The sequence below is a fragment of the Lemur catta genome, chromosome 17, assembly GCF_020740605.2.
Source record: "Lemur catta isolate mLemCat1 chromosome 17, mLemCat1.pri, whole genome shotgun sequence".
Taxonomy (NCBI): Eukaryota; Metazoa; Chordata; class Mammalia; order Primates; family Lemuridae; genus Lemur; species Lemur catta.
In genome coordinates this window covers 19,915,738-19,939,845 of record NC_059144.1, presented here as the reverse complement: position 1 = coordinate 19,939,845, position 24,108 = coordinate 19,915,738, and the positions used below count along the sequence as shown (strand labels likewise).

The 24,108-nt window shown below is 49.7% G+C and overlaps 1 protein-coding gene across 2 annotated transcripts in view; it reads left to right on the top strand.

The window, feature by feature from the left end:
* Positions 1-24,108, top strand: part of PPP1R16B (protein phosphatase 1 regulatory subunit 16B) — a 103,609-nt gene that overhangs the window by 60,162 nt on the left and 19,339 nt on the right. For both annotated transcript variants that reach the window (XM_045528580.1, XM_045528579.1), the window contains exons 3-4: positions 15,091-15,161; positions 20,553-20,698. In XM_045528580.1, the coding sequence (XP_045384536.1) occupies positions 15,091-15,161; positions 20,553-20,698 (217 nt within the window). The remainder of the gene's footprint in view (positions 1-15,090; positions 15,162-20,552; positions 20,699-24,108) is intronic.

The following is a 24,108-nucleotide window of genomic DNA, read 5'->3' as shown; positions in this document are numbered from 1 at the left end:
AGTGGTACGGCTCCGGAGGGTGCCTCAAGACCCATCTGCAGACAGTCGGAAAGCCTGGGCTGGGCTCCTAGAACAAGAGAGAGACCCAGGTGATGCATGACGTGTATGCACAGTTCCCAGCACTGTGGGCAGAAATAGAAACCCTTAGTCAGCTGTAGCCTTCAGAGAACAATTTCCCTGGTTAAGGGAAACTTGACTGACTGTGGGCAGGCGTGGAATGGGGTAGGGACTTGGGTTCTGGGGGCATCTAGGAGGCCTGGATGCTCTGGTTCCCAACTCAGCATAATGTCTACAGACTTGACCCTCCACCTCTGGTTGAACCTCTTCTTTAGTGTGTTGGTTATATATGCTACATAACAAATCACCCCAAAATGGAGCAACTTAAAACAATAACAAACGTTTGTTGCCTTACAGTTTCTGTGATTCGGGGGAGTCAGGAGTCTCTTGGTGGGTGCGTGGGCTGGGCTCAGGGTCTCTCACGAGGCGGTAGGCAAGAGGTCGGCTGGGACTCCCATCATCCGAAGGCTGGTCTGGGGCTGGGGGAGCTGGCTCTAAGATGGTGCACTCACACGGCTGTGGGCAGGAGGCCTCAGTTCCTCACTGAGTGGTCTCTCCATGGGCCAGCTGAGTCTTCACAGCATGGCAGCTGGCGTCCCCCAGAATGGGAGATCCAAGGGCAAAGATGGAAGCTGAAACATCTTTGATGACCTAGCCTCAGAAGGCACATGCCATCCTATTGGTGATACACGTTAGCCATGTTCAGTCAGGGAGGGAGCCGCACAAGAGTGTGAATCCCAGGAGGCTGGGATGCTTGGCTGGCATCTTGGAGGCTGACCACCTCTCCCAGGCTGTCCTTTGGCCCCATCTTGTAGCCTGACCACAGACCTCCCAAGATGCTTGCTGTCTGGAGCTGAAAGCCTGGGCTCCATGTTCCTAAGGTGGGCCTGCTGAGGCTGCAATAGCTCAACAGCTTGCTTCATTCCAGACACTGTGGTCAGCACTGTATAACCGAATTCTCAGATAGCCTTATGAGGTTAGAGCCCCCATTTTACAGATGAAAGAAACTGAGGCCCAGATAGAGGAGATAATGTGCCTGAGATCAAATCACTGGGAAATTGTGGGGTCTGAATTCTGAGCCACTACACCTGTGTTTCCATGCCAGGTGCAGTGCTTAGGTAGGCTGCATGTCCCCATAGTACGCTTTGGTGGCCTCTCTCCAGGGTGGAAGTGATTGTAGCAAAGGTCAGACTAGCTCTTTCGTCCCCTGGGCTCGGAGCCTGGTGCTTGACATGCTGGCAGAACGGGAAACAGGGAGGCCTTGGGCTGCAGATCCCCAGCTCTTGAAACCTGAGGTCAGGTTTGGCTCTAAGACATGTGTTGAAATTCTCATGGGGAAGAAAGCGTGGATCAAGTGTGGGGTGTTGGAGCCTCTTACCAGCCGAGTAGAATGGAGCAAGTTAATTGAACTCACTGTGCCTCAGTATCCCTGTTTGCAAAATAGGAGCTCATGATAGAGCCGGCCTCACTTCTGCACTCTTATACTCGCTAGACATAGGACAGGGCATGCAGCAAGTGCTCAATAAATGCAAGCTCTTGGTATCACTGGCTTGTTAGACGCTGATGGGTATCTGCTCTCTCTCCCTCATCTGGCTGAGCCATGAGGACGTGAGGGCTGAGGACAGTGGCATTTTTGTCTATTGCTGGGAGCATCAAGGTCCCAGAGCTCGGGACATTCTCAGCCAATGACTCCCAAGCCCCGTTCCTAACTCTCCCTCCATCCTGTCCTGGTCCTGTTTGAGCCAGGGCCGGCTGAGGACAGCGGGTTCCAGGAGCTCTGGAAAACCTGCAGCTTGTCCCCTCCAGGCCCAGCCAGCTCCGCTCTAGCTATTCTTCTCTGATAAGAGAGTGGATTTTTCCGTTTCCTGCGACAGAAATGCTTCTGTTTACCCTCTGCCCACCCAGCTGGCCTGGTTTCTGCTCCTGAGCTGGCAGAAGATGGGTATCTCAGCATCACAGGGGACTGTGTGGCATGTGGGGAGAGTACGCAGGACAGGGGGCCGGGGCAGGTGGGCCCGGGGCGGGGGGGAGGCAGGCAGCATACCCAATTAGGGGACGGACTTCTCTGTTCTGGTGTGACAAGGGAGCCGAGTCTGTATATGAAATGACAAAACCAACCCCAGCAAACAAAATCCCCCAGCCAGCAAACAGGAAGCGGGGTCTAGATAAAAATACCACCCCCTGTGCAGCTGCAGCCTCCTAGTGCAGGTTTCAGCAGGTCATGCTCTTGACAGGAAATGTGGCTGCTCTCAGAGGGGAGAGGCGGCCGAGTTGGGGCTGGGGCTAGGGACAGTGGTGACAAAGGCAAGCTGCAGCAGGCTCTCGGAGGTGCGCTGTGTGCACCCTTCACTCCCGGGCAGGGGAAGACCTTGGGTCTGATCTGTCCGTGCCTGACCTGGCTACGATCCCAGGACTCACCTTGGACTTCCCATTTGTTTCTTCCTCTCCCACCTGGGACTGTGAGACTTTTATGGTGAAATGAGACTGTGGTTTTGAACGTATTTTGTTAGCTGAAAAGCACTACCCTAAGGATCAGCAAAGTTTCTCTGTTAAGGGCCAGAGAAGAAATATTTTAGGCTGTGTGGACCATATGGTCTCTGTCTAACTACTCAGCTGTGCTGTTGGAGCCAAAAAGCAGCCATAGGCAATGCATAACAAAGGAGCATGTGTTCCAATTAATTTTTTGGACACTGATGTTTGACTTTCATATAATGTTCATGTATCATAAAATATTATTATTCTTGGATTTTTTTCCAACTATTAAAAAATAAAAAAAGAAACCATTCTTAATATGCAAGCAGTACAAGGTTAAATGGTGAGCCAGATTTGGCCTGTGGATCATAGTTTGCCAACCCCTGCACTCTCCAAACAAAATGGTTTTTGTTATCATTGCTATTTAACTTCCTACCCAGCGCAGGAATCCCAGCTTTAGCACTTCCTTCATGCGGTCAGCCAGCCTGAGACTTCATCTCTACACCAGCAACTTTTAGCAGAAATATAGTTCTTACCACTGGCTATCCTTCTGGGGAGGGTTTTTGTTTTTTAGTGAATTTGAGAAATTCTGATGAAGAAGGTAGTACCTACGGATTTTTAAATGCTTGGAAAATACTGGGAAACAGAAAATAAAGATCACTGATAACCACAGTTAATAACTTAACTTTTTTTCCAATGCTAAGTGCATGGATGCATGGAATGCATTTTCCCTTTCCAGTTGAGATTGCATTGCATGTATAGTTTTGATTCCTTGTTTTTCTATTCTACATTATATATGAAGCATTTTTCCATGTCGTTAAAAATTCCTCAGAGACACCAGCTGCAGAATATCTCATTGTATGGATGTTCCATAATTTACCACATCGATCTCCAGTTGTTTAGACATTCCAGTTGCTTCTAAGATTTCTTGTTTATAAACCATGTACATATATAAACAATGTTGCTGTGAGCATCCTTGTTCGTAAATCTTTGTCCACCCTCTGATCTTTTCTTTAGGGCGTATGCGTGCTGAAGATTCCTACGAAAATTGTGCTGCTGACTTCTATACTAACAGGTTTTGCTTTACTGACTTTTGCTTTACTGGTTATGCAATTCATAAGGTCTCCCACTGATGCACCTCCCTTCTCCCCACCTGCACCACTCGCCCCAGGCAACCACTGATCCTCTCTCTGGTTCTGATTTCATTCTGAAGTATCTTTCTTGATCAACCTAAAGTTGATTACCTCCTTATTTGCCCAGAATTCCACTCCGCATCGTAGTAATGTTGCCACCCCCACTTTCTTTGTGTTTGCAGTTGCCTGTTTTATATTTGAACGTTCCTTTATTTTTAGTCTCCCTGTTATTTTGTTTGGGACATGTCTCTTGTAAGCAGTACACAGTTGATTTTTTTTTTTTTTGGCAACTGAATCTTTATTGCCTTATGAGGAGGATGAATGATTTAATTTATTCTTATGCTACATGTTTGGGTTTGGGTCATCTTGTTCCATGATTTGTGACATTTACGTTTCTTTGTTATTCTCTTCGTTTTGTGACTTTAGTGAATACTATGTGTATTTGCTTTTATCTTTTCCATTGATAATATGGAAGATACAAGTACTGATTTCAGTTTCTCATGTGGTTACCTTTAAGATGTTCGGAAATCTTGTTTCATTTCCCCAGCCAGACAGGTAGAAGCCCGGAGTGGGATTTGCTTATGTCCCGTGTAACCCACTGCTGAGGCAGAGAAGCACAACATGGCATCTTTAGGAGAGACCAAAATGAGAGCCAGGTGGACAGGCAGAGACGGGGGAGATGGTTACAGGACAGCAGGGCAGGACCAGGGAAACCAGAGGGAAGATTCAAAGTGGACAGGTAGGGGCTGAAGGAACTTCCCCCTTCATAGGCAATGTGTTTCCTCTGCCTAAATATTGATAGGAATGGATTTTATTCTTGGCTATATTTGGGTGAGGGTCTCTTGGCACTGGTTATGCTTAAAATACCAGTTACACGTGGAATCAACCAGACTAGAATTGAGTCTCAACAATTCTTAGCTAAATAAGCCTGGCCAAATCATGGCAGTTCTCTGCTGAACGGGCTGAGAATAGCACCTGAGTCCTAGGGTTGTTGTGAGGATTAAGGGATCCCAGGGATCTGTGATAATAATCCTAGCACCGTGCCTCTCACTTGGAGGATATTCAATGAATGTTGGGTATTGTTAAGATGGCTGTGAAGCCATTCCAGTGTTTATGTGTGTGCACGTCCTACCTGGAGGGCTGGGAATGTTTTTATCTACTACTTGCCTAGAGATATAAAATAATTGTGCTTTTTAAAAAAACTCAGGAGAGACAGGTAGAAAGAGAAGTGGTTGAGAGAGATGGGGGTTGGAGAGCAAGAGGAAGTCAGAGAGAGGAGTGAGGGGCATTTGGGGAGAAAGGGGAAATGAGATAAGGCTGCTCTTGGAGATACCTTGGAGAGTTCCCGGGCAGCCTGCACTTGTAAGCAGGTCGGGCTCTTCCGGGCAGAAGAGGGACCAAGTTCCTGGGTCTGCAGTGCAGCTGCTGGAGGAGATGCTGGGAGAATTCTGGAAGTGGAATCAGTGAAGAACAGGGACCTGGCGCAGCTGGGGTCTGATGTGCTCATGAGTGGAACAGGGAAGTTCCAGGATCATGTTTCTGGACAAGCAGTACGTTTGCCTTGACTGCCTGCGATTATTAAGCACTGTAGGGAGCAAGGTACCTATTAGGCAGGCGGGGGTGGATAATAGAAGAGGAAAAAAGGATGCGGGGAAGTGTGCACAGGTACAGCCTTTGCAGCTTTGTTGGAGAAACCTTACAGACCCACATCTTCTCCACATTGGTTGAGATAAATGCAGTTCACCCTCCCTTTGAGGAAATCCAGTACATAAATGTCCACTCACGCATTAGGAAGTGACTGCCCACCCCAGCCCCTGCCCACGTGTCTCAGGTAGACAATGCATTTTTCTAGAGGATTAACTGCGGGCTTACTTTGCACACCTGATTCCCTGGTATCTTTTTTTTTTTTTTTTTTGTGGAAGAAAAAAATGTTTTTAATTTGTTTATTCAGTAAACAAATATTTATTGAGCACTTCCTCTAGGTGCATGGCCCAGATAAGAAGACAAGATTTGCCTGCATAGAGCTTGCATCCTAAAGGGCCTGCAGTCACTTTTCCTGCACACACCCAACACTAGATGTGAGTTACACACATGCAGAGGCATCTGGGTAGCTGATGCGAATCTCTGTCATCCCCTTCTGTCCAGCACAGCAGCATGTCCTGGGCGTGGAGGTTCTGGGAAGGAGAAGATTATAGCTACATGCCTGGGTTCCCCTTGGCTGTCTTGTCCTGGTGATGCTGAGGTTATCAGAGAAGCTAAGAGAGAAACTGGTCTCTTTGTACAAGCCAAGGGATGAACATTCTCTCTGAGATAGAAAAGCCTGTGGCCCAGGCTGGTAGTGTTGTCCAAAGGAAGAAACGTAGAGTAGCCCAAGAACACATGCTCTGGCCAGTTCTGAGGCTTAGACAGAGGCCAGGTAGGCTCCAATCATCCCTGAGGTCATCAGATATCAACTGGGGGCCTGAACTATATCACAGTAGCATGAAGGTAGTGGTCTTACTCCCCCCACCCCCTTAGAGCTTGTAGTCTAGTAAAGACACAGAAAAATCCATATACAACTACTTCATGGTGTTAAGTGTTTGAGGGGCAGAGGGGTGCACGGAAAGTGCATGAGAAGAGTACCTGGCCCAGCGTGGGGAGGCTTCATGGAGGAAGTAACATTTAAGCTGGGACCTGGAGGCCAAGTAAGAATTAAGCAGAAGTGAAGACAGAGAAAGACGGGCCGAAGGAACAGCTCCTGAGAGGCCTGCAGGTGCACGGGAGGGTGGCACGTGGGTGGTCCTGAAGGGAGTCCCTGTGTTTAGGAGGGACGATGCTGGGAGAGGTGAGCAGAGGCCAAGTCATACAGGGCCCAGAAGGGCCGAGTGGCCACTGGCTTTCTCTCTTCCTTCCGCTTTTCATAAGTAATGATTGAGCACCTACTGTGTGCCAGTCACCACGTGTGCATGTCACTCTGGGGTGCGGAGATGGGTGGCATGGACACTGTTTTGACCTCACAGGGCTCCCAGGCTGGCAGAGAGTGAGCTCCCAGCAGGATGTCAAAGCCTGGCTTGGAGGCCCCTCTGCTTTTTAAGTTGAGATGTAATTGACATACCAATAAATTCCCTCCTTTTAAAGTGTGTGATTCTGTAGTCTTTAGTGCCACCATGACCACTGTCTAATTCCAGAGCATTTCATCGTCCTCAGAGGAAACCCAGCAGCCCCTCCCCACTCCCCTCCTGCCGCCAGCCCCTGGCAACCACTAATCTGCTTTCTGTTTCTAGGGGCTTCCCTGTTTCCTATAAAGGGAGTGATACAATATGTGGCCTTTTGCGACTGGCTTATTTTACTTACCATGATGTTTTCAAAGTCCGTCCGTGTTGTTGCATGTAGCAGGACTTCATTTCTTTTTATGGCAGAATAATATTCCATTGTATGGAATTTTGTTTATCCATTCATCCATTGATGGACATTTGGGGTATTTCTACCTTGCAGTTATTGTGAATAATGCTGCTATACACATGAATATGCAAAGTTTTATGTGGCTACATATGTTCATCCCTGTCCAATATGTACCCAGGAGAGGAATCGCTGGGTCACATGGTAATCCCATGTTTAACGTTTTGAGGAACTGCCAGCTGTTTCCCACAGCGCTGCACCATTTTACATCCCCACCTGCAGGGACAACCCACACTTGTTATTGCCCAGCCCCTCCTCTCCTTGAATGGGCTGGAGTGAGACCCTCTGGAGAGGAGTGAGGGTTGGCTCCTGAGGCCTGGGCCTGGGGGATGTGACTTTGAGGGACGCCCACGTCCTCCTGGCCCACCCTCCACCACGGCTGAGTCATTGCCCAGGATCCTGGGTGACTGCCTGGCAGAGGGGCAGGCTGCACCAGGCACTGCAGAAGCCACCGGGAGACTTGACGGAGTCTCCACCCCCACCCCTAGGCGGCCGGGCTTCCCTGGAAGCAGCTATTTCTGGCTATTTGTGCTCCGGGGAGGAGCAGTGGTGGGTGGAAAGGTTGAAATTGCTCAGGGGTGATTTTGGAAGCACAGTGCATTGAGGACACAGGACAACTTTGACTTGGGTGGAGAGTAAAGGGGCTGCTTCTGAGTGTGCTGGGCATGGTCAGAGCAGAGGGCTGGGCCGGCTGCAACCCTGACAGCACCTTGAGGGTGCGGGACTGGGTCAGTGTGGGCAGGGATTTCCAGCGAAGAGGTGCTGGCCCAGTGGGTGGGATGCCTCAGACCACCAGGGTGCTTGGAATCAGGGGTGGGGCAGGGGCTGCCTACCACAGAGAAGCAGCAGGAAGTCCAGAGCACCTGTCTGCCACACGACCTTGGGCTAAGTGTTCCCCTCGGTGCCTAAGTGACCTCATTTGCAAACCTGAGAACAACCAGACGGCTGCGACTGTTGGCGATTGTTGTCTTCTTTGCCACGTGATGTTCTGGAACACTAAACCTTATTGGCAATGTTCTTGACCTTCCTTTTAGTTTTTTGTCATCTCAGTGGCTCTCTTCATGCAAACACCTCTGTCCATCCTGCACACCTTTCTGCTGCCCAGGTTTCCTCCCCTGGGTCCTTGTTTGGCACCATTTTAGCAAAGTGGTTAAGTGTTCAGTGTTTGGAGCTGGCTAGGCCTGGGTTAAAATCCCAGCTCTGCCCTACCCAGCCACGTGCCCTTGGGCAAATCATTTCACATGTTCAAGCCTGAGCCTTCTTCAGTTTTCCCATCTGTAGATTGGGGCAATAAGAGAAGGTAGTTAATTAATCATAGCAGCTCATTAATGCTCATAACTAGGTGATGAGGACTAATTGATTTGATGGATATAAAGTGCTTAACACTATGCCTGGCACACAGTTAGTGCTGGGTTGTAGAAGGGACAACCAAGGGCACAGGGCAGAGAGAATAAGGACCAGGGATCCTGGACAGGAGAGAAATGATGGGTCCCCTGTGTGTGGCCTGGAGAGGGGACAGTGTGGGGTGGAGCTGAGGGACTGTCAGCTTCCAAGTCTGGCTGTGTTGATGAGGGAGGCTCAGGGAAAGGTGTTTGCTCACTCGATTTTGGTGTTTTGGGAGGAAGGGTCTCACTATGTTGCCCAGGCTGGTCTTATACTCCTGGGCTCAAGCCATCCTCTAGCCTTAGCCTCTCAAGATGCTGGGACTACAGGCTCGCACCGTTGCGCCTGGCTTCTAACTCATTTCGGTACAAAAGCCATAATCATTGCTTTTCGGTCCTGAGTCATACTCCTTGCGGTGCCCTGTGTCTGTAGGACTATAGCAAGGAACAGTCCCACGGCCTCAGGAGCAAGTAGCTCTGCAGGCAGTGAAATAGGTGCTGTTGCAAAGTGCAAATGTGGAAATGCAGAGTACTGTGAAGACAATAGCTTGGGAAACTCGATTAAGATTGTGGTGATCAGGGAAGGCCTCCCAGAGGAGGTGACATTTTGTATGGAATCTGACGGATGAAGAGGAGTTTGCTGGCCCAAGAATGGGAAGAAAGAGGGCTCTAGGCATAGGAAACAGAGTGTGTGAAGGCCTGGAGACTGGGAGCTCAGTTGTTGATTTGTTTTAGGAAATGAAAGAAGCCAGTGTGCCTGAATCCCTGAACCGTTCAGGGAGGGAGGTGGGATTGCAGGGTGGGGCGGGGGTGGGGAGCGGGCAGGGGCTAGATCATGCAGGGCTGTGGAGGCAGTGGGAGGAGGGGGCCTCATGGCTGGGCGCTGGGCAGGAAAGGAAGGGGGGTGGTAAGCAAGGGCTTGGTGGGTGGGTACCCCCTGAACAGGACTGCAAGTCATGGGACCAGGTGGCAGCAGCTCAGCCCTGGGAGGGATGAAGATTGCCCAAGGTCCACCTCCAGTGGGCAGACACCTCTGTCTTGCTGTCCCCGTGTCCCCAGGGCAGGAGCAGGAGCCACACCTGTGCTCACGTGTCACAGACCGTCTTGAGGTCAGGCAGTCTGCTCTGTGGGACAGGGTGGATCAGATGCCAAAGAAAACACAAGCTTGTCAGCAATGATTTCTCCCTGCGAAGGCAGCCGCCACCCGCTTCCTGCCGAGATGGGCCGGCTCAGCCTCACTTGCTACAGCTGGAGATGGAGGGGAGCAGATGGCCCTGCTTGGCCCAGATTCCAGCCAGATTGCCAGGGCGGTGTGGGCGGAGCGGCGGGTTGGCGCCAAGAGCAGGGTACACGAGTGAGGAGGGCGGGGCTGCTTCTTTGCCATCTCAGGGGGCTCCTGCCTGTGGAGGGGGTGGTGGGGCACCGACCGTGGCCTCACAGTGGCCCGTGAACCAGCATACACTGGGAGCTCCCTGGAGGGAGATGGCCTCTGTCTTTTACGAGAGCTCTTTAGGGATGCAAGACGTCGATGGTTGTATCCCCAGCACCGGGCACCGGGCGGGACACAGGCAGGATCTCAGTGGTTTGTTTTTATTTTTATTTTTAAAATAAATGATCATGGTAGCTCTAGGGCATAATCTCTTTTAAACCTCACACAGGACCCCACGAGGAAGCACTGCTGTCATCCCCATTTTACAGATGAGGACACAGAGGCACAGAGAGGAGGAATAAGTGGCCTAAAGCCACAGCTAAACATAGGCGAGAGAACAAATGGGTCACTCTGACAAACTGATGGCCAAGCCTGGGACCTGGGGCTTGGTGGGCAGGCAGCACACCTGAGTTGGGCAACCAGGAGAAGTGCTGGGCACTCTTGGCTGCAGGGAGAGCATGGCCTTCTTGTCTTGGTGCTCCCTGAGCTCTGGTCAACACCTTAGACCCCCAAGCCAGCCTCCTCCATCATGCAAGGTGCTTAGGGAGCAAGAGATGAGCCTGGAGAGATAGGGAGACAGGACCTCAGGGCACTGCTGAGCAAGCTGAACACTGCACAATTCCAGAGCACTCCATTCTCGTAGACTATGATGAGAACAGAGCAAGGAACTGTTATGCAAGCACCTTGCATTTTGCCTTGGAATCCTGCAAGACAGCAGCTCTGTAGACAGGACCACACCATATAGAATCCTGAAGACCAGGGGGTCTGTAAACCTTGTCTGTAAAAGGCCAGATAGTAAATATTTTAGGATGTGTGGGCCATGCAGTCTCTGTTGTAAGTACTCAAATCTGCTGTTGCAGGGTGAAAGCAGTCATAGGCGATATGTAAATGAATGAGTGTGGATGTTTGCCAATAAAACTTTATTTACAGAAACAGGCTGCCTGCCAGATTTGGCCCACGGGCCATATTTGCCAATCCCAGTGAAAGTCATGGAAGGATTTTGAACTTCATTCTAAGAGCAGTGTGGAGCCATGAGAGGGCTTTAAGCAGAGAGTGAGGGGATTTTACATTTGAAATTGTCTTCAAAGATCTAACTGGGGCAGCAATATTTCTTCTGTCCTACACCCAGATCCTTGAGCCCTTCTGTCTGCATAAAGACCTGCTTAAGACCTGAGGGCCTCTGATGCGTAGATGGTCTCAGAAGCAGAGGTCACCACTGTCCATTTCCCTGTTACCCTCCTCCTCCCCATCCCAGCTCTCAGCACAGGTCTGGACACTGAGCAGGGCTGCAGAAACACTGGTTTCCATTCCTGGCCACAGGGCAGAGTAGAACAGCCCACTGACCAACAGCCTGGGCTTTGAAATCAGAGAGGTCTGGTGCGAAATCTCTGCTCCTCCATTTGGCCCTATGTGACTGTGACCTACACCTTTCTGACCCTCTGTCTCCTCTTCTGTATAAGGGGAATAATTACAGATGTGAACCTATGAACGAAAGTGGTTCTGAATTGACCCAGATGCAAATGAAAGGCACGAAAGGAAGGTATTGATGTAAGGATCACGTTTCTTGCTGAACCTCAGAGGCGGGAAGCCTGGTCGTGCACTGGGTAGTGGGGCTTTGCTCCAACGAGCTAGGTGCGGAGCCAGGCACTGGACTCCTAGCCACAGTGGAAGTAGCTCTGCTGAGGCAGCCTTGGCTCATGAATATTAAGGGCTTCTTAAAGATGGGGATGATTTGTCCCACCTCTCGGGCTGAAAATAACTGCCCGACACCAGGGTAATTATACATCTTGGACTCCTGCACAGCCCAAAAAGTATCACAATAATTACTGAGCACGAACACTGCTTTTGGCAGCTGATGCTTGTTTTCTGCCTATAGAGTGTCTCCCGGAAGAAAGCCTGTTCTATCTCCCACCCCATGGGACTTGAACCCTTGCCACATGTGAGCAGAACCTTCCAGGAAACCCACCTTGGACACAGTGGTCACTTCTACTCTCCCCAAGGCCATCTGTCAGGCTCAGGGCACTGGCCCTTGGTCAGGCTAGACCTTGGTGATCAGTGGCTTTGCATAATCTCTTTACTTGGCCCTGAGGCTGCCACCAGGTCCCCCGCAGCTCTGTAGGAGACACCTGTGAGCAGAGCTGCATAGTACAGACATGGGTCTTCTGGAGTCAGCACTGGAGGGTGAGCTTTGCTCAGAGATGGAGAGGCTGTGTCCTTGGACTGAACTAGGGCACTGACAATTAGATCAAGGTCTTGGAGAAGTTCTTGAGGATTTACTCTGTGCCAAGCCTTAAGGACAGAACCCTAAGTACCAGGTCATGGTCCTGCCCTCTTGGGACTTAGCATCCAGTGAGCAGACAGACCCAAAGCCCATAATTACCCAAATTGTTATGTAATTATAGTTGTGATAAGGCTATAAGTGAGACGTATAGGAGCTATAGGTGTGCATAACAAGGGGAGTCTGGAGAGTGTGAGCTGAGACCTAAAGGATGAAGAGTGAAGCAGCTGTGTGTGTGTGTGCATATCTGTTAGAGATGGATGCATGGATGGTAGATGGTGGTGGATGGATGGATGGGTGGATTGATGCATGCATGCATGGTGGAGGATGGATGGGCGGATGATAGTAGATGGATTCACGCATGCATGAATGGATGCATGGATGGATGGCTGCATGGTGGCATATGGATAGATGATTGGGTCTTCCAGGCAGTGGGAATAGGTTATGCAGAAACTCATTGGCCAGAGGAAGTGTGGTGACTCCGTAGCTGACAAAAGACTATTTTAGAAAGTGTTTGTGGTTTAAGAAATGAGACTAGAGAGGTAGGCAGGGAGGATCACTGTGTACAGCTGAGTAAGTTGTGCACTGCACAGCTCCAGGGGCTTCCAGGCTCATAAACCACGATGTGAATGGTTCCCCCTAGAATTGTGCAAGATGGTGGCCTGCAGGCAGGGCTCACATCATGCAAGACCTTATAGACCATATTCCCCAAGCAATGGGGAGCCATGAAAAGGTTTAGCAACTTGTGATGGAGCTCACTTCCATTTATGATGCCCAAAAGCAGCACTATCCAATAGAACTTTCTGTGAAGGTAGAAATGCTCTACTTCTGCCCTTTCCAGTATGGTAGCCACATGTGGCTACTGGGCACTTGAAATTGAACAGAGAGTGACTGAGAAACTGAATTCTGAGTGTTTATTAATTTAAATTCAAATAACCACAAGAGCCAGATGTAGCCAGTGGCTCCCTCTCGGACAGTGTGGCTGCAAAGGATCTGGCCCCTGCTGGACAAAGTCCTGTTACACCCCTCCCCTGCCAGCAGTGCATTTGGGCAGGTGTGCTGGAGACACCTCGCTGGGCGGAGGCCTCAAGCTCCCCTTCACACAGGGCCTCTGTTTATGCTGGGGCCCAGGGTGCAGTGGGGCTGTGGTCCAGGAGCTGGGCCTCATGATGGAGGAACTGCCCCACCCCCTGCTCCTGAGGCCTCACGGGCCCCCTACCTCTTGCCTACCAGCGTCTTCCTCCCTGGGTTTGCAGACCAGGTACTGTGTCCTGCAGAGGGATGGCCTTTTGCCTCCCCTTCCCAGCTACTCCAAGTTTGCTCCTCCACAGCAGAGGCAAACCGATAAGGAAACCATCTCAGCCCTGCCCAGCTGCATGAACCATAGTGTGGAGACAGTATCCTCAGTGGGCAATGGGGGATGTGACTTTGGCTCGTGTTTCAGAGGGAGCCAGACTTGGAGGGGGCGCAGGAGGCTCAGAGGGGCCAGGGCCAGCCTGTGTCTCCCCTTTTCAGGGCCCAGGTGCCCCCCAGCCCTGTCCTCATCAGTACCATGACACGAGGGCCCCCTACACAAGCCAGCTCGTGTATTGAAGTCTGTCCACTCACCCAACAAACAGCCACCCCTTGTTCACCCCTCTGGCCCAGAGGGACACTTGCCCATTAACCACACAAGCCACCCTTGGGAAGCTGGATCCAGGGGCAGCCTGTTTAGGCTCTGCAGACAGTCTCAGAGCCACGTGGACAGGGGTGGTAGAGTGTGGCCCAGAAGGGGAACGTGGGCTCCAGTGGACACACCCCATCGACCCCATGGACCCCTCAGTCTAGGGGGAGGCATAGCTGGAAGTTGGCCAGAGATCAAGGTCCCGGCTGCCAAGACTGAGCAGTGCCTGCAGGGCTGGCAGGCTAGCTCCTCCCCTCCTCCCTTTGCACTTGGGTTCAGGGAAGAACTGGGGCCTGAGGGGTGGTGGACAGGGAAGGAAGGAAGGTTACGATGGTAAGGGGAGGGGGTCTTCTTGAGTGAGAAGGATTCCAGGTTGTCACTGGAGTTCACTCCAGCTTCCCTCGTCCCTGCCCACCCACCATCCCTGAACACACGTGCACACACACCCATGCACTCCTATATACACCCACGCACACCTATACACACCCATACACACATGTATACACACACACATGACTAGACAAAAGTCTACGAATCATGGATAGTAAAAGCCTCTGCTATCCTCACTCCCCAAGGCCCAGTAAGGCCAAAGAAGGGGCATTTGACACTCATGGGTGAGCTATCACCTGGGATAGGAATCTGCAGTGTTAATAAAATAATTACACTGGCCCGAGCAAGAGTTCACCTTCAAACCACACAGCAGCCGCTGACATGGCTCCCCTTGATGATTCCTGTAACACCCCTGCAAGGTTGGATTAACATCATCCCCATTTTACAGATGAAAAAACTGAGGCACAAAGAAGCAAGTGTCTTGACTGAGGCTGCACAGCCAGTAAGAATGGTGCCCAAATTTGAAGCTAGGCCACCGGGCCCCAGAGTGTATGCTTTCAAGGACTGGAATGTGCTCCCTCTGGACAACAAATGTCAATTGCTCAGCTCAGGGCCCGGCATACAGGAAGTGCTCAATAATTGTTAGCTCTTGTTATTGTTGTCCATAATAAGATAGGCAATGCCATCCTCCTCTTGGAAATCCTGGACCAGAGACCTACGTTGTGTGCCTCAGTTTCCTCATCTGTAAAATGGGGAAGGTGTTACTACTTCCTGCTCAGGCCTGCTGTCAGGCGTAAACAAGACCATTTGTGTAAGGACCTGGGGGACAGTGGGTCTTACCTGGGCCCCCGCATGCCTACACACCCCGTGTGTGACAGCAAGCTCACTCCTGTGCCCTCCCGTTGCAGTACGCTACTTCCTGAAGAATAAGGTCAGCCCCGATTTGTGCAACGAGGATGGACTCACAGCCCTGCACCAGGTAAGTCTGGGTTTGTGGGGTTCCTGGGCTCCCTGTGCCTCACCTGGACAGGTTCCCCATTTGCCTGCACTTTCTGGCCCAGATCCCTCGGGGAAGGGGGCAGGGAGCCCCAGCTGGCCCATCTGAAAGGCTCTTGTCTGCTTCAGAGACGCGTGCGTTTGTTACAAACATGCCCACAGAGCCCTGGCACGCACACACATGTGCGTGCACACGTGGGCTCTGAGGACAAGGAGCCTTTGTTCCCTGCACACTTAATGCCCAGCAAAGCAAGTTTGTCTGGAGCTTGATGGTTTACGAAACACGTTCACACCCACCAGGACATCTTATCCACCCTGGTGACAAAGGCGATTGACAGGGGTTATGTGACCTGCCTAAGTAAGGTCACATGGCCTTGAACTAGGGCCGTGAGCCATGTGCCGTCACAGTACAGATCCTCTCCACGGCAGAGTGATGGGTCCAGCCCTCCCTGCCTGGGACAGGCTGGCCTGGCTGTCACCTCTCACGTGAATGCTGCCACAGCCTCCTGACTGGTCCCCAGCACTCAGTCTGGCCCTGCTGTCATTCCTCCTCCACGCGGCAGCCACAGGGATGCTGGAGCCAAAAATCTACTCATGTTACATGCAGCTCCTGGGTGTCTTCCCATGATGCTGTGGGTAAAGAACAAACTGTGCCACACCGCACAGGGCCCTATGGGGTGTGGCCCCTGGCCAGTCCTCTGTGTTTCCCGGCTCTCCAGGCTCCAGCCACCCCGCTTTTCAAGTCCTTGTCCTCCCTACCACACTCCCTACGGTGCTCTGTGCATTCACCTGTTAGCTCCAATCCACAGCAGGAACCCGAGAGCTGTCCGTGATAGACACATCCTATGTTTGCTGAATGCCCTCTTCCTTGTAATTAGTCATTTCAGCCATTAACGTGGTCGTTGGATGTTGGCCTCTCCCCCTGCTCAGACTGAGCTGCACCAGGGCACAGCCCATGTCTCTTGCTCATTAGTGTGTCCCAGCATCTTTCCCCATGCTGGCATACAGTAGGTGCTCAGTAAGTGCATGCTGAATTAGTGAATGAACACAACTGAAACCTCCCTGTGCCCTGGTCCAAGTTTCTGAGCAGATGGACTTGAGTGCAGCCTGAGAGGCTGGACAGCTGGAGCGCTGGGCTGGGGAGGGTCTCTCCCCCTCCATACGGGGGTCTGGGAGGGGTGAACAGAAACCGGCCATGCCCTTCCCATAAGCCCCCAGGGCAGGCCCCTGCCCCAGCCAGGCAGCCCACTGGCTCCTTGTGTCCTCTCAGCTTCTAATGTCCCCTGGGGCGTCAGGCACCCACTCCGAGCTGCCTCAGTACCCCCACTGAATCCTGCCCTGGAAACTCCCCAAACCCCAGCTCTGTTAGCCCCAAGGTGCCTGAGACTCCACCAGAGGGTGGAGAGCGGATGGGTGCTGTAGCTTACCCTGGAATGGAGACCCAGATGGCACTCCCCAGCCTGGCAGCACCCACCAGCCCGGGGCACGAGGATAGAATGGACGGGCTACCTCTTGCTGTGCACCGGAAAAGTGAGGCAGTCGGGTAGAGAGTCAGACTTGAGCCCTGGAGCTGCCACTCGCTAGCTGTGTGACCTTGGGCAAGTTACTGAAGCTCTCTGTGCCGCAGTTTCCTCATCTCTAAAAGAGGAATAACAAGTACCCATCTCACTGGGTTGTTGTGAGGGTTAAATGAACACACATAAAGACCCTTCAAGTGACTCGATAGTGGATAAATATTAGTTATTATTATTATTAAAATTCATCAAGTGACCACTTCTCTGTAAAGCACTTCACTTACATATTTCATTCTTATCCTCACAACAACCCTCTGAAATATTATTGTCCCCATTTTGTGACTCAGGAAACTGAGGCTCAAGGACGGCCCTATTCCAGAGTTTTCTATGATGACGGAAGTGTTCTGTGCATCCACACTCTCCAGTGCAGGAGCCACCAGGCACACGCAGCTGTAGAGCACTGGAAATGGGGCTAATGCGACTGAGGAAGGGAATTTGAAATTCTATTTAACCGTGGTGGATTTAAATAAAGAGTGGCAGCTCTATTATACAGCGCAGCTCAGGGAGGTGAAGTCTGTCCAAGGTCAAGCAGTGAACGAGTGGTGGAGCCAGGATTTGAAACAAGGGGGTCTAAACTGCTCTGTGGACACTGTAGCTGGCAGTGCTCACGCTCTGAGCCCCAGGTTACCTAGCCGTCCCTGCTGCGGTAAATTCTCTAGCGGCACCCCCTCTTTTGCTTGGGGTTCCTGCCATATCATTCTTCCACTTCTTCTTTCTTGGTCATATTGCTTCCTCAGGACCAGTTCCTTTTATGGGTTCCTGGGTCTGGGGGTGCACGGTCAGGGAGGTGAGAACTTGCTGCCTGAGACTCCACCACCCCACTCACCTTGGGCCCCATTTTGAGAGCCCTCTCAGTGGTCTCCGGGAGGCATCCACCCCCACTTGCCTGGGGGCTCCCATTCATTTGTTCAGCAAATACTTATTGTGCACAAACTCCATGCGAGGTACTCTGCTGAGGATAGGGCCCCAGCAATGCATTAGGCAGGGGCTCTGCTCTCAGACTTCAGAGTGTGATGCAGCCACAGGCACACAAATAACAACGGAGGACCGCAATGTGGTTAGCTCTCACACGGAGATTAGCAGAGGGCTCAGTGGTAGCTCAAAGCTGGGAGCTGATGACCTGACTCAAAGAGGAACTGAGAAAGCCTTCTAAGTGGAAGGGATATCTGAGCTGGGTCTTGAAGGATGAGTAGGAGCTTGCTAGATAGAAAAGTATAAGGAAGAACATTCAAAGCAGAGGGAACAGCATGCACAGAGCCATGAGAAAGGGGCTCCACATTTCAAGTATGGGGTCTGGAGGGTTCGGTGTGGCACAGTTAGGGTGCAGGGGAACTCACGGAGACGGGCAGGAGACAAGACTGGGAAGGCTGAGAAAGGGCCTTTGGAGTCAGATTGCTTGGATTTTAATCCATGTCTGTAGATGGGTTTTAATCTGGGATTTTAATCCATCCCTTACTACGTGTGACCTTGTGCAACTGGACCTCTTTGAGCCAGTGTCCCCATCTATAAAATGGGGATGATAGGGCTCTCAATAGGCTTGTTTTGAGGATTAAAAGGAGGCAATTCAAGGCCAAAGCTTAGCAAGGTGCTTGACTCTGGTAAGTCTTCAAAGAGCGTTAGCTGTAATTATTGATGTGGCATGACATGTTGTTATTCCCGTTGTTGCTGGGGCTGTAGTTATTGCTATCATTATTGTCACTGTTGCTCCAATGCCACACAGGAGATTGGGGCACATTAAGAAGAGCTTCCCATGCCTGGCAAAGTGTGGATTTTCTTCTCTTGGCAACAGGGAGCCTTCAGGGATTTGTGAACTGAGAGCAACATGATTAAATCAAGCAGGAAGCTCTCTCTGGTTTAGGGAGTTTGGAAGGGGAGCAGCAAGGAGGCAGGGAGAGACGACGAAACCTCACCTAGGGCAGTGGGGATGGGGACAGCCATCTAGGAGTTGGGATTCATACCTGGTGATGGATTGGATGTGGGAAGTGAGGAGGCGGGTGAAGTCAGCCTACTGCCAGGTGCCCTTTCCCACCTTGGCGAATGCTGGGGAGGAGGCCTGCCCACCCTGCCACGCACCACCCTCTCCATGTGTACCGCTGCACTCAGCCCAGCAGCCTTGTGCAGCCCGGTCTCCCAGGTGCAGACTGGTCCAGCCCCTGGACATCTTCCTGACAAAACTCTGCAATTCTGGGCACACAATTCCCTCCCCCTTCAACCTGAGGCTTTCACCTCACCCCCGTGTTTTCTGCAGTCTCTCAGGGTTAGATCTCTGGCTCTCTTGCCCCCGACCCCAGGGGCTCGCCAGAAACATCTCCCGGTGACAGCCCCGGGCCCTCCTCTTCCGCTGCTGCCTGACTCCAGTGCCTTTGGCGCCCTCTGCCGGCCGCGCCATGCAGCTGCGTGGTCCTCCCGCCCACCTGGGGCAGCGCCGGCCCCACAAGGTCACACCTTCCCTCGCCTTTCCTGTCCAGAGGGATGCCCTCAGTCCCAGCCACCCTCAGACCCGCTGGGGCAGAAAGAACCTGGGGCTCTGGAACCATCTGTGCAAACGGCTGCTCTTTTCCCGCATGTCCTGGCGCTGAGCCCTGGCCCCGCTGGGGGTGGGGGCGGGACTGTGCTGCCGCCCCATCGCACACCCGCGCCCGCTGCCACCTGGGGCCGGGGCTCACACAGGTGCCCCTGCTCCTGCTGGCATCCGGCCACCTCTCCCCGTCCGCACGGTCACTTCTGGAGGCCAGGAACACAGGAACACAGCTCCCAGATTCCCCTTCCCAACACGCGCTCATGCAGACACACACGCAGTCTGTTCCCCACATGCAAAGCAAGCCTGATGGGGCTACCCTTCCGAGGGTAACTCCAGTTGCTGAGGACCACGCCTTTACCTGGATGCGCAGGGCTGAGCACAAGTTCCCCTGCTGTGTCCCCGGCTGGCTTCTCCAGAAGTCCCCTCCAGGGAGGAGTCTCCATCCTGCAAGTCTGTAAGGTGGCTCGGAGCTGTCTTCTTCCTTCGCCCTCAGCTCTCCCTCCTCCTGGCCTAAGCTGAAGCCCCTCCATCCCCTTGGGATTTTTACTTCCTGTCTCTGGAGTTTGGGGGCTCCAGTGGCTGCTGGAGCCCAGTGTTCCCTCTAGGGGGCTGACCCACATGTGGTCACTGCTCTGTACAGGCAGGAACACAAACGTGGCCGTCTCCTTGCTGAGACTGTATCTGGACCCCCTAGGACCCTCATATGGAGCTGGATTCTTTTGGAGGAGTCTTAGTTACTTGGAGGCTCCCCTAAGATCTGACCTCCTGGGTCAGAAGTTCCTAAGTCAGAGGTTTCAAGCTATGATCTAGGGCCACACCTTGGGGGCCACTGCCCAACGCACACACCCCTACCTCGACCCAAGCAATCTGCTTGAATTTATTGCTCATCTAAGTTACAATTCTCCATACAATTTTGTTTGGAGAAAGCCTTCTGTGATTAAAAAAAAAAAAAGGTTTTAAAACCTCATTCAAAATTTTGTCCCATTCCCCTAACACTCACAAAGCATTTTATCATCAACAGAGTGGTTTTTATCTTTATATTTTTAACTTATAAATTATTAACTTCATTTTTACTTGCAAGGAAACTGAGGCTCAGAGAAGCTAAGTGGCTTGCCCAAGGTCGTGGGCAAAATTACAGATTATCAGCATTGGAGCTGGATTGAAACTCAGGCAGTCCAACTCCACTGTCCTTCTCGTGGCCTCTTTCGGGAACATGATGTGTCCCCACCAAGGCCCCAGGCCTTGCCTGGAGCTGACTCTGCCTGTGTGTCCCTCCCAGTGCTGCATTGACAACTTTGAGGAAATTGTCAAGCTGCTCCTATCCCACGGTGCCAACGTGAACGCCAAGGACAACGAGCTGTGGACACCTCTGCATGCTGCAGCCACCTGCGGCCACATCAACCTGGTGAAGATCCTCGTTCAGTAGTACGTGCCCCTCTATGCCCCCGAACAGCCTCTCCTCCACCTCTTGTTTCTATCCAACTAATTTCCTCCCTCCCTTCCTCCTGCCTGCCCGCCTTCCGTTCTTCCTCCTTCCTTCCGCTTGCCTTCCTCTTCTCTCTTTCTTTTTCTCTTTCTGCCTCTCATTTTCCATCTACCTTGGGACTTGTCACTCACTCTCTCCACACACCTTCCCTTCCTCTGTCTCTTTCTCTCTCTTTTTCCATCTCTCTCCTCCTCCCCTGAATTCCCTCTTTCTCTCTCCATCTCTGTGTCTGTCTGTATTTTCCTCTCAATCTCTGTTTCTTCTTCACTCTTGATCTCTGTCATTTTCACTTTCTTGTTTGTCTTCATTTTCTCTCCCCCCCTTCATTCTCTTTTTCCCCTGATTTTTTTAAATTATGATGAAACAACATAACATTTACCATCTTAACCATTTTAAGTATAGAGTTCAGTGGTATTAAGCACGTTCGTATTATTGTGTAACCATCACCACCATCCATCTTCAGAACTCTTCTTACAAAACTGAACTCTCTACCCATTAAACAATAATTCCCATTCCCCACCCACTCCTTATCCCTGGCAACTGCCATTCTGCTTTCTGTCTCTATGAACTTGGCTACTATAGGTATCTCATAGGAGTGGAATCATGTAGTATTTATCTTTTTGGTGACTGGCTTATTTCACTTGGTGTAATGTCTTCAAAATTCATCCATATTGTAGCATGTATCAGAATTATCTTCCTTTTTAAGGATGAATGATATTCTGCTGTATGTATATAGCACATTTCACTTATCCATTCATCTGTCAATGGACTCGTGGGTTGCTTCCAGGTTTTAGCTATTGTGAATAATGCTGCTATGAACATGGGTGTACAAATAATCTCTTCATGACCCTGCTTTCAATTCATTGGGTACATATCCATAAGTGGAATTGATGGATTATATGGTAATTCTATTTTTAATTTTTTAAGGAGCTGCTATACTGTTTTCCATAATGGCTGTCCCATTTTACATTCTCACCAACAGGATGCAGGTGTTCCAGTTTCTCAACATACTTGACAACACTTGTTATTTTCTGTCTTTTTCTTTCTTTTTTTGTTAGTAGCCATCCTAATAGGTGTGAAGTGGAATCTTATTGTGGTTTTGATTTCCATTTCCCTAATAATTAGTAATGTTGAGTATCTTTTCACATGCTTATTGTCCATTTGTATATTTTCTTTAGAGAAATGTCTTTTCAAGTCTTTTACTCATTTTTGAATCTGGTTGTTTTTTGAGTTTTAGGAGTTCTCTATATATTCTGGGTATTAATCCCTTATCAGATATATGATTTGCAAATATTTTCTGCCATTCTATGGGTTGCCTTTTTATTCTCTTGATAGTGTCTTTTAATGCACAAAAGTTTTAAATTTTTACAAAGTCCAATTTGTCTATTTTTTCTTTGTAGTCTTTGGCATCATTTCCAAGAAATCATGGCCACACCCAATGCCATGAAGCTTTTGCCCTAAGTTTTCTTCCAAGAGTTTCACAGTTTTAGGTCTTTCATTTAGGTCACAGGTCCATTTTGAGTTAAATTTTGCATATGGTATTAGGTAAAGGTCTAACTTCATTGTGTGTGTGTGTGTGTGTGTGTGTGTGTGTGTGTGGCTATACAGTTTTCCCAGCACTATTTGTTGGAAAGATTGTCTTTAATCCATTGAATGGTCTTAGTACCATGTCAAAAATCATTTAACATATATTCAAGTGTTTATTTCTGGAATCTGTTCTATTTCATTCGTCTATATGTCTGTCTTTGTGCCAGTACCATACCACTTTGATTACTGTAGCTTTGTAATAAGTTTTGAAATTAGGAAGTGTGAGTCTTCCAGCTTTGTTCTTCTTTTTCAGGGTTGTTTTGGCTATTTGGGGTCCCTTGAGATTCCCTATGAATTTTAGTATAGGTTTTTCTATCCTGAAAAATCGTTATTGGGATTTTCTTAGGGAGTATATTAAATCTGTAGATTGTTTTGGGTAGCATTAACATTTTAACAATATTAAGTCTTTCTATTCGTAAACATGGGATGTCTTTCTACTTATTAGATCTTTAATTTCTTCCAGAAATGTTTTGTGGTTTTCACTGTACAAGTTTTTCACCTCCTTGGTTAAATTAATTCCTAAATATTTTATTCTTTTGATGCTATTATAAATGGAATTGTTTTCTTGATTTCCTTTTCTGATTGTTTGTTGCTTGTGTATAGAAATGCAACTGATTTTTGTGTATTGACTTTGTATCCTGTTAACTTTGCTGAATTTATTAGTTCTAACAGATTTTTTTGTGGAATCTTTAGAATTTTCTACATGTAAAATTATATGATCTGCAAGGAGAGAGAATTTTACTTCTAGGAAATCAATTTGAATGTCTTTGTTTTTTCTTGTCCAGTTGCTCTGGCTAGAATTTCCAGTACTCTTGAGTAGAAATGGCAAAAGTGGGCATCTTTGCCTCATTCCTCATCTTAGAGGAAAAGCTTTCGGTCTCACCATTGAGAATGACATTTACTATGGGTTTTTCACATATGGCTTTTGTTATGTTTCTTCTCTTCCTAGTTTATTGAGTGTTTTTATCATGAAAAGATGTTGAATTTTGTCAATTTTTTTTGCATCAATTGAGATGATCATATGAACTTTTTCCTTCATTTTGTTAATGTGGTATATTACATTGATCAATTTTTGTCTGTTGAACCATCCTTGCAGCCCAAGAATAAATCCTACTTGGTCATGGTGTATAATCCTTTTAGTATGCTACTAGATTTGGTTTGCTAGTATTTTTTTTTTTGTTTTTTGAGGATTTTGCATCATTGTTCATAAGGGATATTTGTCTGTGATTTTCTTTTCTTATGGTGTCTTTGTCTGGCTTTGGTATCATTTTCTTTTTATTATCTTTTACTGTTTCCAGGAGGTGAGCTTATCTGTCTTCATCTTCTCTACCATCTTTATGTTCTTGCCATTTCAAGAGAGAGAGAGAGAGCGAGTATACTTCCTTTGCCCTGCCCTGAAATCCTGTTTACTTGCTTTTCTTTGGGGAAGAACCTGCTTTGTGGGGAGGACACCAGGTGGCAGTGTCTTTCCCAGGAATAAGGGCATTTCTCTCTGTACTGCTTTGAGAGTCTTTTCTTACCCTGAACTTTCCAGTCTGCTCAGATTCTATGAACACAGAGAAAAGGCAACTTTCAATTTCCAGTGTATTCAATTGAGTTTGGCTAATAATTGGCAGGTGCCTGAGATGGGCCAGGTCCTGTGCTGGGCACTGGGCACACAGGGATGCGGAAGTCCTGGGCAGCCAGGCAAAAGGTCAGGTGATTTAAGTACCAGAGCCAAGACAGAGCAAGACCAGTGGGCTTGAGCGTCTGAGTGCAGGGA